The sequence below is a fragment of the Pelophylax lessonae genome (genome assembly GCF_965119305.1).
Source record: "Pelophylax lessonae genome assembly, chromosome: 1".
NCBI classification, from domain to species: domain Eukaryota; kingdom Metazoa; phylum Chordata; class Amphibia; order Anura; family Ranidae; genus Pelophylax; species Pelophylax lessonae.
The window spans coordinates 876,091,769-876,105,772 of record NC_138768.1 but is presented as its reverse complement, the minus strand read 5'-3'; the positions used below and the strand labels follow the sequence as shown (position 1 = coordinate 876,105,772).

The 14,004-nt window shown below is 41.1% G+C and overlaps 1 protein-coding gene across 1 annotated transcript in view; it reads left to right on the top strand.

The window, feature by feature from the left end:
• LOC309550447 (C4b-binding protein alpha chain-like) overlaps positions 1 to 14,004 on the top strand; it is a gene marked incomplete at its 3' end in the record, with an annotated part of 129,067 nt that overhangs the window by 64,833 nt on the left and 50,230 nt on the right. Inside the window, exons 4-5 of the mRNA XM_082250825.1 lie at positions 10,216 to 10,398; positions 13,817 to 13,999. Of these exons, the coding sequence (XP_082106951.1) occupies positions 10,216 to 10,398; positions 13,817 to 13,999 (366 nt within the window). The remainder of the gene's footprint in view (positions 1 to 10,215; positions 10,399 to 13,816; positions 14,000 to 14,004) is intronic.

The following is a 14,004-nucleotide window of genomic DNA, read 5'->3' as shown; positions in this document are numbered from 1 at the left end:
GGAATTTTTTTTTATTAATTGCAATGTGATAGAAATGCATTAAAAATGTCAACAGCAGGTAATGTTCATGCTGCCAACTCTGGCAAGGTGTCAGTCCCTAGTGGTAATGCCACAACTCCAGTAGATTTGGCACAGATCATAAATGTGTGGAAACACCTCTCTGAGTCTGAAATGGTGTAATATGTAAATGCTGGTTAGAGTCATATATCAAAATCCTCAGAAAGTCGGGCCAATAAAGGGCATCTGACATGGGTAGAGGACAACCTGTATGTATGAACTCACCAATAGCTTATCTAACACCAAAAGACGTCAGGAAGTGTGATCACATACTTTTTGAGTCATGGCCAATCTTACTGTATCTTTATGAGGAACGGCACCAGAAGGCTCAGCAAAAAGGGATTAGTAAAGTTTCAATCTCAACTCCAAATAAATGAGAGAATGAGATTAGGAACCTCCTTGAGCAGGTGAAAGTGACCTCTAATGGGACACATAAGTTAAGAGAATGTAGCGTGAAACTGCAAAATGAAGTAGAACTGTGGCAGAAATTTTATCAAGGAAGTTGTAATGAAAGTAACCATTTGAAAGTGAAATGTAAATGATTAATGCAATAATTAGGAAGTTTTAAGCAAGGAAAAATGTTTTTCTAGCAAAAAGTTGCCGAGTAATCAGCAGTGGAAAATTAAAAAAAAAAAAAAAATATATAAATAAATAAAAATGTAACAGTTCAAGTCATGACAGGAACTCATAAGTAAATACATAGGAGAGTTCCAAAAGGTCATGGTGTCCATGTAAAAAGGGCAATGCTTTATTAGTCCTGCATTTTAAATATCATGTAATTATTCATTGACCCAGATATGATTCCCAGTCTGTTGGTTATGACCCAGACAAGGGGGGGGGAGTCAGGCAAAGAGTCCATGTCCTACCCCAGCCATCTTCTAATATAGGAGGGCAGAAATTGGGCAGCCATGCATAAATAGGTATGAGTCATATCAGGTCACTGCAAAAAGACTAGCATCCCTAAAAAGACACCATACACCTACAGAATTTAAAAAGGTTTTAAAAAGAATACTGTCCTGATTTTTTTTTGTTAAGAAAAAGGTCCTTAGACATTGTCTTAAACATTATTGATTACCCTGAGGCCTATGAAAACAACTTTCTGTGTTGTGCCTGCAGGATGTAATTTAAAAATCAGCCCATATAAAACCTTACTGCTGCTAGAGCTGTTATCTACAATTTAAAATGTACACAGCACCAAAGCTCCATTTAATTTTTTTTTGCTGTACTCAAAAGTGCTTAACACCCTTCAATGAAAGAGCCTGAGTACAACCATCAGGAATTTAAATCCCTGTGCTTTGAGGCATTGCCCATGTACGTAATAATAAGTTTGGCAAAGGAGCAAGATATGCCACCTAGGCCCCAAGGGGGACACCGGATACCTTAAGGAGGACACCGGACATCCCATTAACAAGGGGGGGGGGACACCCACAATTAAATAGGGATTTGCCCCATCCTAGGGTTCCCCAAAATCCTCGGGAAGATCTGGAGCCATTTAGGCCCAGACCTCACGCCAGAACCAAGTAACTGGTTCTGATAGGGATCTGTCCCAATATGTCTGAACCCGAGAGACATAGGCACCGCAGGAGGCGGAGCCAATAATCCAATTCTAAAAAGTTTTCAGCAGAGTAGAAGCCAAGTGGGATCAGCTGATCACTTGATTCACTTTGGGCACTACAGCCCAGAACTAAAATAATTCCTCTTCAGGAACAAATCCTGTGGCCAGCCAAAGGCCACAAAATCCTTAAATGCCCAAATGGCAGGAATCAAAGGGATACACTGAATAGAGGCATAGGATGCAGAGGTTCTAACACCCTTTTATCCCAGGTCACAGCATTGAGGATCCTGAAATCCCTGTCAGGGGGGGATCTTGGTTGTGAGATACTAACTACCCTCCTATTTTTCAGTGGTCACTTCATCCCTCTGACTCAAACAGGTCGCTTAAAGCGGACACATTTTCAAAAATCGCCAATGACGGTGATACCAAGGAGGATCAAACCCTAATGATGTAATGCAGTCAAGAGGTTAAAGGTTGTATACGGTAACCAAGAAGGAATCCTCAATGCCAGGTAGTTTTATTGCCTACAATAAATTGCATTGATGCCCCAAAGGGGGAAATATATATATTTTTTTTCTCCTAAGTAGTAGGTAAATTTTAAACAAAATATTGTATTATTGTGTCATTGTCCAATGTGTGGTATCCATGGCGATAAATACATTCCATGTTAATAAGCCCCAGAAGTCAGTCGCCCAAGGAAAGGTCGCATATATAGTCTCACCTTCCCTGGTGTCATATAAAAGGGCTGATCACACGGTGGATTCAAGGAGAACTCTGAGGAAGCTTAGGGTACCAACATCGCATTGAAATATCAATTGATAAGAATGTATATTCATACTATATGTTTCATCCAATAGGAAGAGATTAACCTTCCATGCCAGGTCCTTGATTGGTACAGACGATGATGTTTGCCAAAGACACAGCGATCGGATGGGTCATCTCTCCCTAGAGCACAGCTCAGGACGGAACCCCTCATTGCATCAGGTCCCTCTTCAGGAATCAAGCTGCGAGACGCCCCAGATTCTTGTTGACGGAGAGGAAGATTTGTTTCAACAGATCTTTGTGCATTTGATCCGAGGAAATCCATTGAGAGGAATCGCACTACCTCCTGTTTTCAATTGAAGGAGATATAGAATGGTGCTTTGCACATGTGAGCAAACCTCAGTCTAGGTGTATGACACTCTAGACCATGCTGAAACCATTCATTATCCAACCAACATCCAAGGTTGATTTCTCGGATTCCTGATTGCCAACGTTGTTTTACTGCGCTTTGAATGGTAGTTGCTAATGCCATTGCAGCAGTTAATTTCTGTCTCCATCAAGACTTTACAAGCTGATGTCGCAGATTTCAAGGAACATTTGTGTTTCTTTACCAGGAGATCAGAATTCGAAGAGACTAACAAGGAACAGTTTGTGACATAGCTAACGCTAAGCAAAGTCGCTACGAACTGACATTTTGAACTGATTTTTTTTCTCAATTTTTTTTTATCGCTTTACTTAAAAGTTATGAACAATTCCCAATATGAACTATTCTCTTACAAAAAGAGAACAAGACATTTTTTTTTTCCACTACTCCTTAAAAAGCTTTCTTTCCAGATAGGCCTAAGTTGCTCACTTGTCTACTGGGAAGAAAGGGGGGGATATGTCGGGGTTATTGGGGGTTGATTAAAATAATAATAGGTAAAAAGGAAAATGATTTTAAAAGCCATGTATATTTCATATTATGCATATAAGAGATTCTGAACAGGATGGCGTCCATCTTGTTTTTAAGGTGAAACAAAGTTCATATATATACTTGTTAAACAAAATGTCTCTCACAGGCTTACAAAGGGTCTATGGTTTCAACAGAGATCTTTGTATTTCTATGTAATCGTAAATAAGATTTCTTTTGACATCTCGATCAGATAAAACTTAGTCAGTCTGACGCTATGTTAAGGGGGGATATCTCAGTCTGTCTATAAGTATATAACAATGGACAATACCCCAGTATATTCTAGCAGACATTTAAAGATGAACCATATAAGTTTTTATAGATACATTATCATATGTGAGAAGATATTAGCCATAATTATGTCATTATATTATGTAAGGCATATACATATATATTTAGGAATGTTATATCACATTTTGGGTTTATATTCTCAGTAATAATCTTACTTAGAATTCTTTTTCTAATAAGTGTAAGGACATATGTATCTCGTCACTAGTTGCCTCATTTCAGAGAAGTCTAGTCTAAGTGCTCAAGGTGTCGTAAATATTCCCAAACCTAGACTATATCTGACAGCCCTTTGGCATGGTCAAATAAGTAATTGCTTTTCACTAGCCGACAGGTCAATAGGTCATCAGATAACAAATTGTTTTAATTATGTTGAATACAAAATCTAATGAACGGTACAATACTGCCCTCTGGAGACGAAATACCAGGTGCAGTCTTGAGATAATTTGAAATATTCCAATATAAAAATATTATATTGTCTTAAATAATATAATTATTGAAAGGGCATTACTTGCCAAGATGAATGATGGAAATACAGGTGAACATTTATGTATGTACTGGGAGTCTGGATAAAGTTTTATGTTGTGTTTTATGATTAATCTTACATATAGAGGAATCATCCTTAATTTTATTAGACCAAGTATGGGGTTAATTATAAAAAGGGGTGTGTCTCTGACCTCACTAGTTTAGGTATAGAATATCCCGACCAATTGGGATAATGTTTCATCCCTCTGGGTTTTACTTATGGTAATTTTTATAGCTCTTTGTTCTTACCATATAAAAGACCAACCCAGATATGAGACACATCACTTTACACTACTGACAACACACCTCACACTTACACCACACACGCTATTACATTTTTCAATAGACTCATGCAGACATACTCCCTGATCCACATCATTCATCTGAAACTTGAAGGGAATCCACCATCTTAAGAAAGGCATCCATCTTAGGACTCTGGTAACACCATCTTAAGTGTGGTAATTATGCCTTGCAATGTTATTTGATTTTATTCAACAATTGTTTATTCCTTCCTTATATGTTTTATATTGCATATTTAAGGGTAATGAGATTACAATCCCAGCCGTATAAACCATGGTAGATTTTTCTCTAAAAAGCTGATTTTTGTTTTTATACATTTTTATTAATATCAGATTCAGTGCATTATTTGCAATTTTAAGTCTTCCGTTTTGCATGGCTTATTCTCATTCCTTCTGCAGTGGAATGACTTTGGGCCGTGTGATTCGCAGACCATTGTAGTCTGTTTATATAGAACATTAATTTATGGCTTATACTATACCTGGGAAGAAATGGTAATCTTGCTTTCATTTTGGTTTCACTTTGTTTTAGTTTCACTTTCATTATTGAGCTAAACATCACAGTGCATTGATTATTTGAAGTTAGTATTTTTATGTAGAGTTATTTTTGTGTCACTTCTTGGTTGATCATATATTGTGTTTACATGTCTGGCGAATAAATATTTTTATATATATTCCACACTGTAGACTGTACTCACTAAGATTGGTATATGCTTTTAAAAAGAAATTAATCAATTAAAAAGAATTCTCGACATTGATTTATGGAATAAGTGGAGACTCTCCTACAGCACAGATCTTTGCTTATTAACCATAAATAAATACACTGCTATATTCAGAGCAGTATAAATATACTGACATAATTAAGTACGAGCGCAAGATATTTATTATTATATATTCTTACAGGGCGCTAAATGCACCCCCTTTTTTTATTCCACAAAAAGTCCCAATGTAAAGTGCTTAAGTGCTGAAAACGCAGTGCAAAAGCATGCCTTTATCCAGTGCAGTGAAACAATGGTGACAGTTCGCCCCCTCTGGATGTTCCACTTACCGGACTAAGTTGACCCCATAAGCCATATAGCCTAAAAAGGTCAAATAGAGCTGGTGTCCCAGTAAGGAACGTTGATGGATTCTTGGGGTTAGTAGCCAATGGTCCCTGTAGTCCTTATTGCTCCAATCGCATATAGGAGAAAGGAGAGACCCCACAATAGTGTAATTCTGATAACACTTTAATGGTGGTTAAAAACAATATTTACACTGACATTTGTGGAGATGTTTTAAGGCAAAAAGACAAATCAAGCGGGTCTAAAAGTCTTCCTGGCTGTGGATGCTACTCGGGATGGCGCCTGGTCCCGGCTTGCGTTCCACCCGTGCCGGAAGTGACGTGCCGATGTCCGTAGACCGGAAATTGCCTTGACGCGTTTCGCCCTCCCCCTGAGAGGGGGATATTATTTTCACTTTCATATGTATTTTGCACATTGCATATTGCACTTTCATTTAATTTATGAGTGATATTTATCTGTTTTTTCACTTATTTGATATTTTACCACTATACCTGTTTGCGCTGGTATTTGGCACTGCACATTCCTTCACAAGCCCCCCTAAAATGGCTATATTTCTTCTGTCCCTCATACTAAAGTGCCTACTCACCTGGCCCATACTCCTCCGGAACTTTTTTAGGGCTGTACATAGAGAAGAGCAGTAACTAGTTCACTACCCCCCTCGATACAGCCCGGAGAGGGCAGTCAGGTGCTATCTATCCCTACAACCCTATAGAACTGTGAAATTATACAGAAAAACAGACATCGAAAAATAGACATTTTGCTTAATTCACAAGTGTTCATCACATTCCTTCACATGTATAGCACTGATTACTGTAGTAATGTCACTGGTACCCCCAAAAGTGTCAAAAATGTCAGTCAAGGGTCCGATCTGTCCGCCGCAATAACTTTTGCGCAAACAAATAAAAATCCGCTTATTGCGATTTTTTTTTAACCAAAAATATGTAGCAGAAAACAAATTGGCCAAAAATGTTAAAAAATTTTGATTTTTATATTTTTTTGTTGGGGAATTTCATATAAAAAAAAGTGAAAAATATTGTTATTTTTGCATAATTGTTGCTCTTTTTTTGTTTATAGCGCATGATCAAAAAATCGCACAGGTGATCAAATACCACCAAAAGAAAGCTCTGTTTGTGGGAAAAAAAGGACGTCAATTTAATTTGGGTACAGAGTCGCACGACTGCGCAATTGTCCGTTAAAATCACACAGTGATGAATCGCAAAATAGGCCCTGGTCTTTGAGCAGGAAAATCCTCCAGGGCTTAGGTGGTTAAAGCGCAGCAAAACCCCCTTTTTTTTCTATATTTAAGTGTATGTATGTATATCTATGCTTTTTTGCTAGCTGCTGATACATTAGATCAGTAGCGCTAAATCACAACTTTTGTTTTCCACTTGCAATATATACCTTTGCACATAACAGGTCGCCACAGTGCTCTGCAGTAATTAGAGTGCACCAAAAGCACCATTGGGGCAGCAGGTCCTGAAGGGCAAAGCGGTGTTTGGACCACACATCTGCCTTTCCTTTACCTCCGCTTTTCCCGTCATACAGTAGATCTGCAAACTGGCTATGAGGAGTTGGTGGAATTCATTGAACATACAATACCATAAAAGACTTTATATAAGGGAATATGTTGGTGATGTCATACAGGAAGAGAGTCTGCTGAAGACCTTTTTGAAACGGGAATATTTACATAGTAGTTGAGGTTGAATAAAGACAATAGTCCATCCAGTTCAACCTGTTTAGGTGTGTGTGGCCGTAATCATCTCTTATACCCCTGAATGTTCTTATCTTTGAAATGTACGTCCAAGAGTCTTTTGAATGATGTCAGACAGGAAGAGAGTGGGGTGACCAAAGAAGGAGAGGGTGTTCCATATACCAATGAAAAGTTCCATCAACTTGGAAATGCAGTCAGCCCCTGTCACGTACCTGATCCAAGGCCGAGATGCAGAGAGGGCTCCCCTTGCGGCTGAGTGCGGCACACCCCTGGGGTTGAGACGGAGGGTGTAGCACCCACAAAAGCACTGGTTGCCGGCAGGCAGTCTCTGGCAGAGTGCTGGGTAGGAATACACCGGACAGTCCAAGGAGGAACTAGGAACAACCAGGCAGTAGGTGTAAGACCGGCCGGGGGTCAAACACAGGGCTCGGCAGGAAGCTGCAACAGGTGCAAGCCAAAGGTGTAGCAGGAAGGCCAGAAGCAGACAAGTCCGTGGGAAAGCTGAGATCAGGTACTGGAGGGCAGGTAGACAGGAAGCAAGGCCGTGAGCCAAGCCAAGGTCAGATAACTGGAGAGCCAAACTGGAGCAGGGATGGTTAGACTAATCCGAGGGTCAAAGCCAGGAGAGAGAGCAGACAGGTCAGGAACAAGCCGGGTCAAACTGGAATCCAGGAAATAGCAATGCTCAGGAAACAGGAGGAGCTGAAGACAATCCAGCAATTTGATGGGCTGAGCAGAATCCTTTTATAGGCCAGTGAATGAGTCTATGGCCTCAGTCCATTGCGGCCATGGGAAGTACTGGCAAAGTTGCCAGTAGTAGCATGGCCATTTCTTTGACAGCCCCCCTCTCTCACAGAGATCATAAATACCACACAGACTCACCAAATACAGTGCATTCGGCCCCCTTAAACTTTTCGACCTTTGGCCACATTTCAGGCTTCAAACATAAAGATATAAAACTGTAATTTTTTTGAAGAATCAACAACAAGTGGGACACAATCATGAAGTGGAACGAAATTTATTGGATATTTCAAACTTTGTTAACAAATAAAAAACTTAAAAATTGGGTGTGCAAAATTATTCAGCCCCTTTACTTTCAGTGCAGCAAACTCTCTCCAGAAGTTCAGTGAGGATCTCTGAATGATCCAATGTTGACCTAAATGACTAATGATGACAAATAGAATCCACCTGTGTGTAATCAAGTCTCTGTATAAATGCACCTGCACTGTGATAGTCTCAGAGGTCCGTTTTAAAGCGCAGAGAGCATCATGAAGAACAAGGAACACACCAGGCAGGTCCGAGATATTGTTGTGGAGAAGTTTAAAGCCGGATTTGGATACAAAAAGATTTCCCAAGCTTTAAACATCCCAAGGAGCAATGTGCAAGTGATAATATTGAAATGGAAGGAGTATCAGACCACTGCAAATCTACGAAGACCTGGCCGTCCCTCTAAACTTTCAGCTCAAACAAGGAGAAGACTGATCAGAGATGCAGCCAAGAGGCCCATGATCACTCTGGATGAACTGCAGAGATCTACAGCTGAGGTGGGAGACTCTGTCCATAGGACAACAATCAGTCGTATACTGCACAAATCTGGCCTTTATGGAAGAGTGGCAAGAAGAAAGCCATTTCTTAAAGATATCCATAAAAAGTGTAGTTTAAAGTTTGCCACAAGCCACCTGGGAGACACACCAAACATGTGGAAGAAGGTGCTCTGGTCAGATGAAACCAAAATTGAACTTTTTGGCAACAATGCAAAACGTTATGTTTGGCGTAAAAGCAACACAGCTCATCACCCTGAACACACCATCCCCACTGTCAAACATGGTGGTGGCAGCATCATGGTTTGGGCCTGCTTTTCTTCAGCAGGGACAGGGAAGATGGTTAAAATTGATGGGAAGATGGATGGAGCCAAATACAGGACCATTCTGGAAGAAAACCTGATGGAGTCTGCAAAAGACCTGAGACTGGGGCGGAGATTTCTCTTCCAACAAGACAATGATCCAAAACATGAAGCAAAATCTACAATGGAATGGTTCACAAATAAACATATCCAGGTGTTAGAATGGCCAAGTCAAAGTCCAGACCTGAATCCAATCGAGAATCTGTGGAAAGAACTGAAAACTGCTGTTCACAAACGCTCTCCATCCAACCTCACTGAGCTCGAGCTGTTTTGCAAGGAGGAATGGGCAAAAATTCCAGTCTCTCGATGTGCAAAACTGATAGAGACATACCCCAAGCGACTTACAGCTGTAATCACAGCAAAAGGTGGCGCTACAAAGTATTAACTTAAGGGGGCTGAATCATTTTGCACGCCCAATTTTTTAGTTTTTTATTTGTTAAAAAAGTTTGAAATATCCAATAAATTTTGTTCCACTTCATGATTGTGTCCCACTTGTTGTTGATTCTTCAAAAAAAATACAGTTTTATATCTTTATGTTTGAAGCCTGAAATGTGGCAAAAGGTCGAAAAGTTCAAGGGGGTCGAATACTTTCGCAATGCACTGTATATGAACTGCTTATGACTCGCTCGTACGATTCATACCAGAATGAAATCCTCAAATGGCAACAATGGATAACTTGGTATAAATCACATTTCGCCAATTGACAGCTTTTCTCTTATCCAAGACTTTTCCCACACAAACCTGCACTTCTAACTCTGACCGCTAGATGGCATTAGAGTATTACAAGATTATTATTTTAATGTGATGATTATTTGCATGTCAACTCCTTTTCACACACTAGATGGCACTGCTTGTATTCCATACATCTGACAAAGATACCTGCTAAGTTTTTCTTTCTTTCTTTCCCTTGCTGGCCTTTTACTCATGTTACAATTGGTTATTGGTTATCTGCTACAACGTTCATGTAACCTGTTATTCTTTTTGAAAACTCAATAAAAAACGATTTAAACGAAAAGTTCCATCAACTGATCCATCCCATCACACACAATCACTGTACTCCTTACACTGTATATAATGTATAATGATCTGCTTTTTTCTTCCGGTTTCATAGGTTTCTGTAAAAAGCCGACCCTTGGAATAATGTCCAGTGTCTATGTAAACAAGAAGCAATATAAAGAGAAAGAATCGATAACAATACGATGTATACCTGGATATTCTCCGTCATCTAAAACAATGACATGTGACAGCCCCCACTCTTCCCAGGAGTGGACTCCTCCCAATATTACCTGTATAGGTGAGTACAACAACACAGGGCACTTCCGTCATGGACACGGTGTGAGAACTGAACACTATATTCAGAAGAAAATGGACTTCCTTAACTGCTTGCCGACCGCCCGCCGCATATATACTGTACGAGCGATCCTGGGGGCCCGGGGGCGCGCCCATTCGCCAGCGGGGAAGCTGATTGCCGCCGGGCACCCGCGATCGCTCCCCGTGGAAAGAGAACGGCGGTCTGCTGTTGTAAACATGGCAGACCGTTGTTCTCTCAGGAATGAACACAGAGCTCCTGTGATCCTCCTATTTAGGAACACAGCTCCCTGTGTTGATTCCCCAAGCCCATCCCCCCTCACAGTTATAAAACACCCCCTAGGCATACATTTAACCCATTGATGACCCCTGGGTTATCCCCTTCCTTGCCAGTGTCATTATTACAGTGATGGTGCATATTTTTAGCACTGATTACTGTAGTAATGTCACTGCCCCCCCCCCCCCCCCCGAAAATGTCAGTTAGGGGTCTGATCTGTCTGCCGCAATGTTGCAGCCCCGCTAAAAAATCGCCGCCATTACTTGTAAAAAAATGACTTAAATCTTTCCCCTAGTTTGTAGACGCGATAACTTTTGCGCAAACCAGTCAAAATAAACTTTTGGGATTTTTTTTTATCAAAAATATGTAACAGAATACAAATTGGCCTAAAATGATGAAAGAAATTTGATTTTTAAATTTTTTTTTGAGAATGTTATATAGCAGAAAGTGAAAAATATTGTTTTTTCTGAATTGTCGCTTTTTTTTGTTTTGTAGCGCAAAAAATAAAAATCGCAGAGGCGATCAAATACCACCAAAAGAAAGCTCTATTTGTGGGAAAAAAATGACATCAATTTCATTTGGGTACAGCGTCGCATGACTGCGCTATTGTCCATTAAATAACGCAGTACCAAATCACAAAAAATGGCCTGGTTATTAAGGGGGCAAATCTTCCGGTCCAGAAGTGGTTAAAGTCATATAAAGCCTAACTTTTTTATTTCATTAAATGAAACACTTATCCTGGTGGTCGGTGGGGAGCCTCTCTACTGCTATAGCTACTGGTCTCCAAGCCTGACACACCTATTGGTCATTCTCCAGTGTGATTCCTCCTCCAGCATACACATTGTCCTTCCCCAGTGAGATCCCACCTCCAGCACACACATTGGTCTTTCCTGAGGGAGATCCAATCTCCAGCACACACATTGGTCTTTCCCCATGGAGATCCCACCTCCAGAACACACATTGGCCTTTTCCCAGTGAGATCCCACCTCCAGAACACACAGATAGGTCTTTCCCCAGAGAGATCCCACCTCCAGCTCACACATTGGCCTTTTCCCAGTGAGATCCCACCTCCAGAACACACAGATAGGTCTTTCCCCAGAGAGATCCCACCTCCAGCACACACATTGGTCTTTCCCCAGAGATATCCCACCTCCAGAACACACATTGGCCTTTTCCCAGTGAGATCCCACCTCCAGACACACATTGGCCTTTTCCCAGTGAGAGCCCACCTCCAGAACATACAAATAGGTCTTTCCCGGGAGACATCCCACTTCCAGTACACACAGATAGGTCTTTTCCCAGAGAAATCCCACCTCCAGCACAGACATTGGTCTTTCCCGAGGGAGATCCAACCTCCAGCACACACATTGGTCTTTTCCCAGGGAAATCCCATCTCCAGCACACACCTTGGTCTTTCCCCAGGGGGATCCCACCTCCAGCACATGCATAGGTTTTCCCCAGTGAGATACTATCTCCAGCATACACATTGGTCTTTCTACAGTGAGATGCAACCCCAGTAAACATTGGTATTCTCCATGAGATCCCATCCCAGTACACACAGTGGTCTTTCCGCAGTGAGATCCCACCTCTAGGACGCACATTGGTCTTTCCCCAGTGAAATCCCACCTCCAGCACACACATTGGTCTTTCCCAGTGAGATCCCACCTCCAGCACACACATGGGTCTTTGTCTAGTAAGCTCCCACTTCCAGCATACACATTGGTCTTTCCAGCATGCACAGAGATGTCCCCTTTCCCCCTGTGACACCTCACTGTGCAGTACCAACAATTCACTGCACAAATGACATATTGAACAGTGTCTATGTCTTTCTGTAGACCTTGCACACTAAGCCTGTGCACAAAGTCTAGAGGTCCAGCAGCATCCCCCGTCTATACAGAAGGAATGTTTCTCATTGCTTCCCAGTGGAGGGTTTTTCGGTTCCTGTTTGCCCACCTCACAATTTGTGATGAGCTGCGTGTTCCAAATCTAAGTTTATACCAGACATTCGCTGTTCAGATGATTCATGAACTTTATGGACCTTCAGTGGGAACTCTGCAGGTGAATGTCCCATAATGCATTGCAAAAGTCATCATTGGCCAAAACCTTGCACCTGACCTCTGGCCAGTCATGGTATGGAGCTAAATTGCTGATCTCGTAGGTGCTCTCTCAGCAGCCCTTTGTGATGGTGTGGGAGTTTAGTGAAAGTACGGGATGGCTGACATTGATTTTAGGGTGAGAGTGTTGGATAGTGTACTGTGCTATTATTGCTTTCGGCTTACAATATCAGTACTATATCCTTCCTATGCTATATGAATTGAATAACCTAATTTGCCCCATAGTCTTTTTGGGGTCTGCAGCTAAGTTTGGGTTTACCAGGTTTTCAGCATGGCTCACAAAACAGTTCCTGAATCAAACCCAGACCTCTTCAATCATCACTACTCTTCATATCATACCGTAAACCAGCCTTTCCAAACCCAAATCCAACACAAAGAAACCCTTGAAATAGCTTTCTGGTTTCAGGGAACCCCTGCTAAAAATGACTTTACTCATGATACTTTAGTGTGATGGTCAGTGGGAAGAATGCTCCTTACACATTGAGAAGATGTACCCCCTTACAGATAGCTAAAAAGATGAATGGTGTTAGTAGGAGCTTATCTGAGAGGCAGAGATTGCTCATTGTTCAAGGAACCCCTAGCAACCTCTGGAGGAACCCTGGTTGAGATACCCTGCCTAAGAGTGACTTCACTGAAAATAAAATAGTTAAATTGTGACAAAGAAAACTAGGAAAATAAGGAGAAACACTCAGTCTAATGAAAATAAAATTATATTTTAGGATCTTCTATGTCACCTGATGGCTATATAAATAAAATGTACACTGAAATAACCTACATGTCACAGGATGGGGCAGGTCATGGGTCCCACAATATCAGGACTCCTCCAAAATCTGCTCCATGCTAATGGCTTCCCGATGAGTGTTGTAGTAACATCCCATAATGAGGAGGCCAGACCATGGTCCATATACCACTGAAAGGTCCCATCCACTGATCCATCCCATCACACACAATCACTTTACTCTTCACACTGTATATAATGTATAATGATCTGGTTTTATCTTCTTATTCCACAGCTCAGTGTAAAAAGCCCATCATAGACAATGTGAGGTATCTTTATGTGGACGAGGAGTATTATAATAAGGAAGACATGATAACAATACGGTGTAATAATGGATATTATCCGAGAGTTGCCTCAATGAGGTGTAACAACCCCCACGCCTTCCAGGAGTGGATTCCTTCCAATTTTAACTGTATAAGTGAG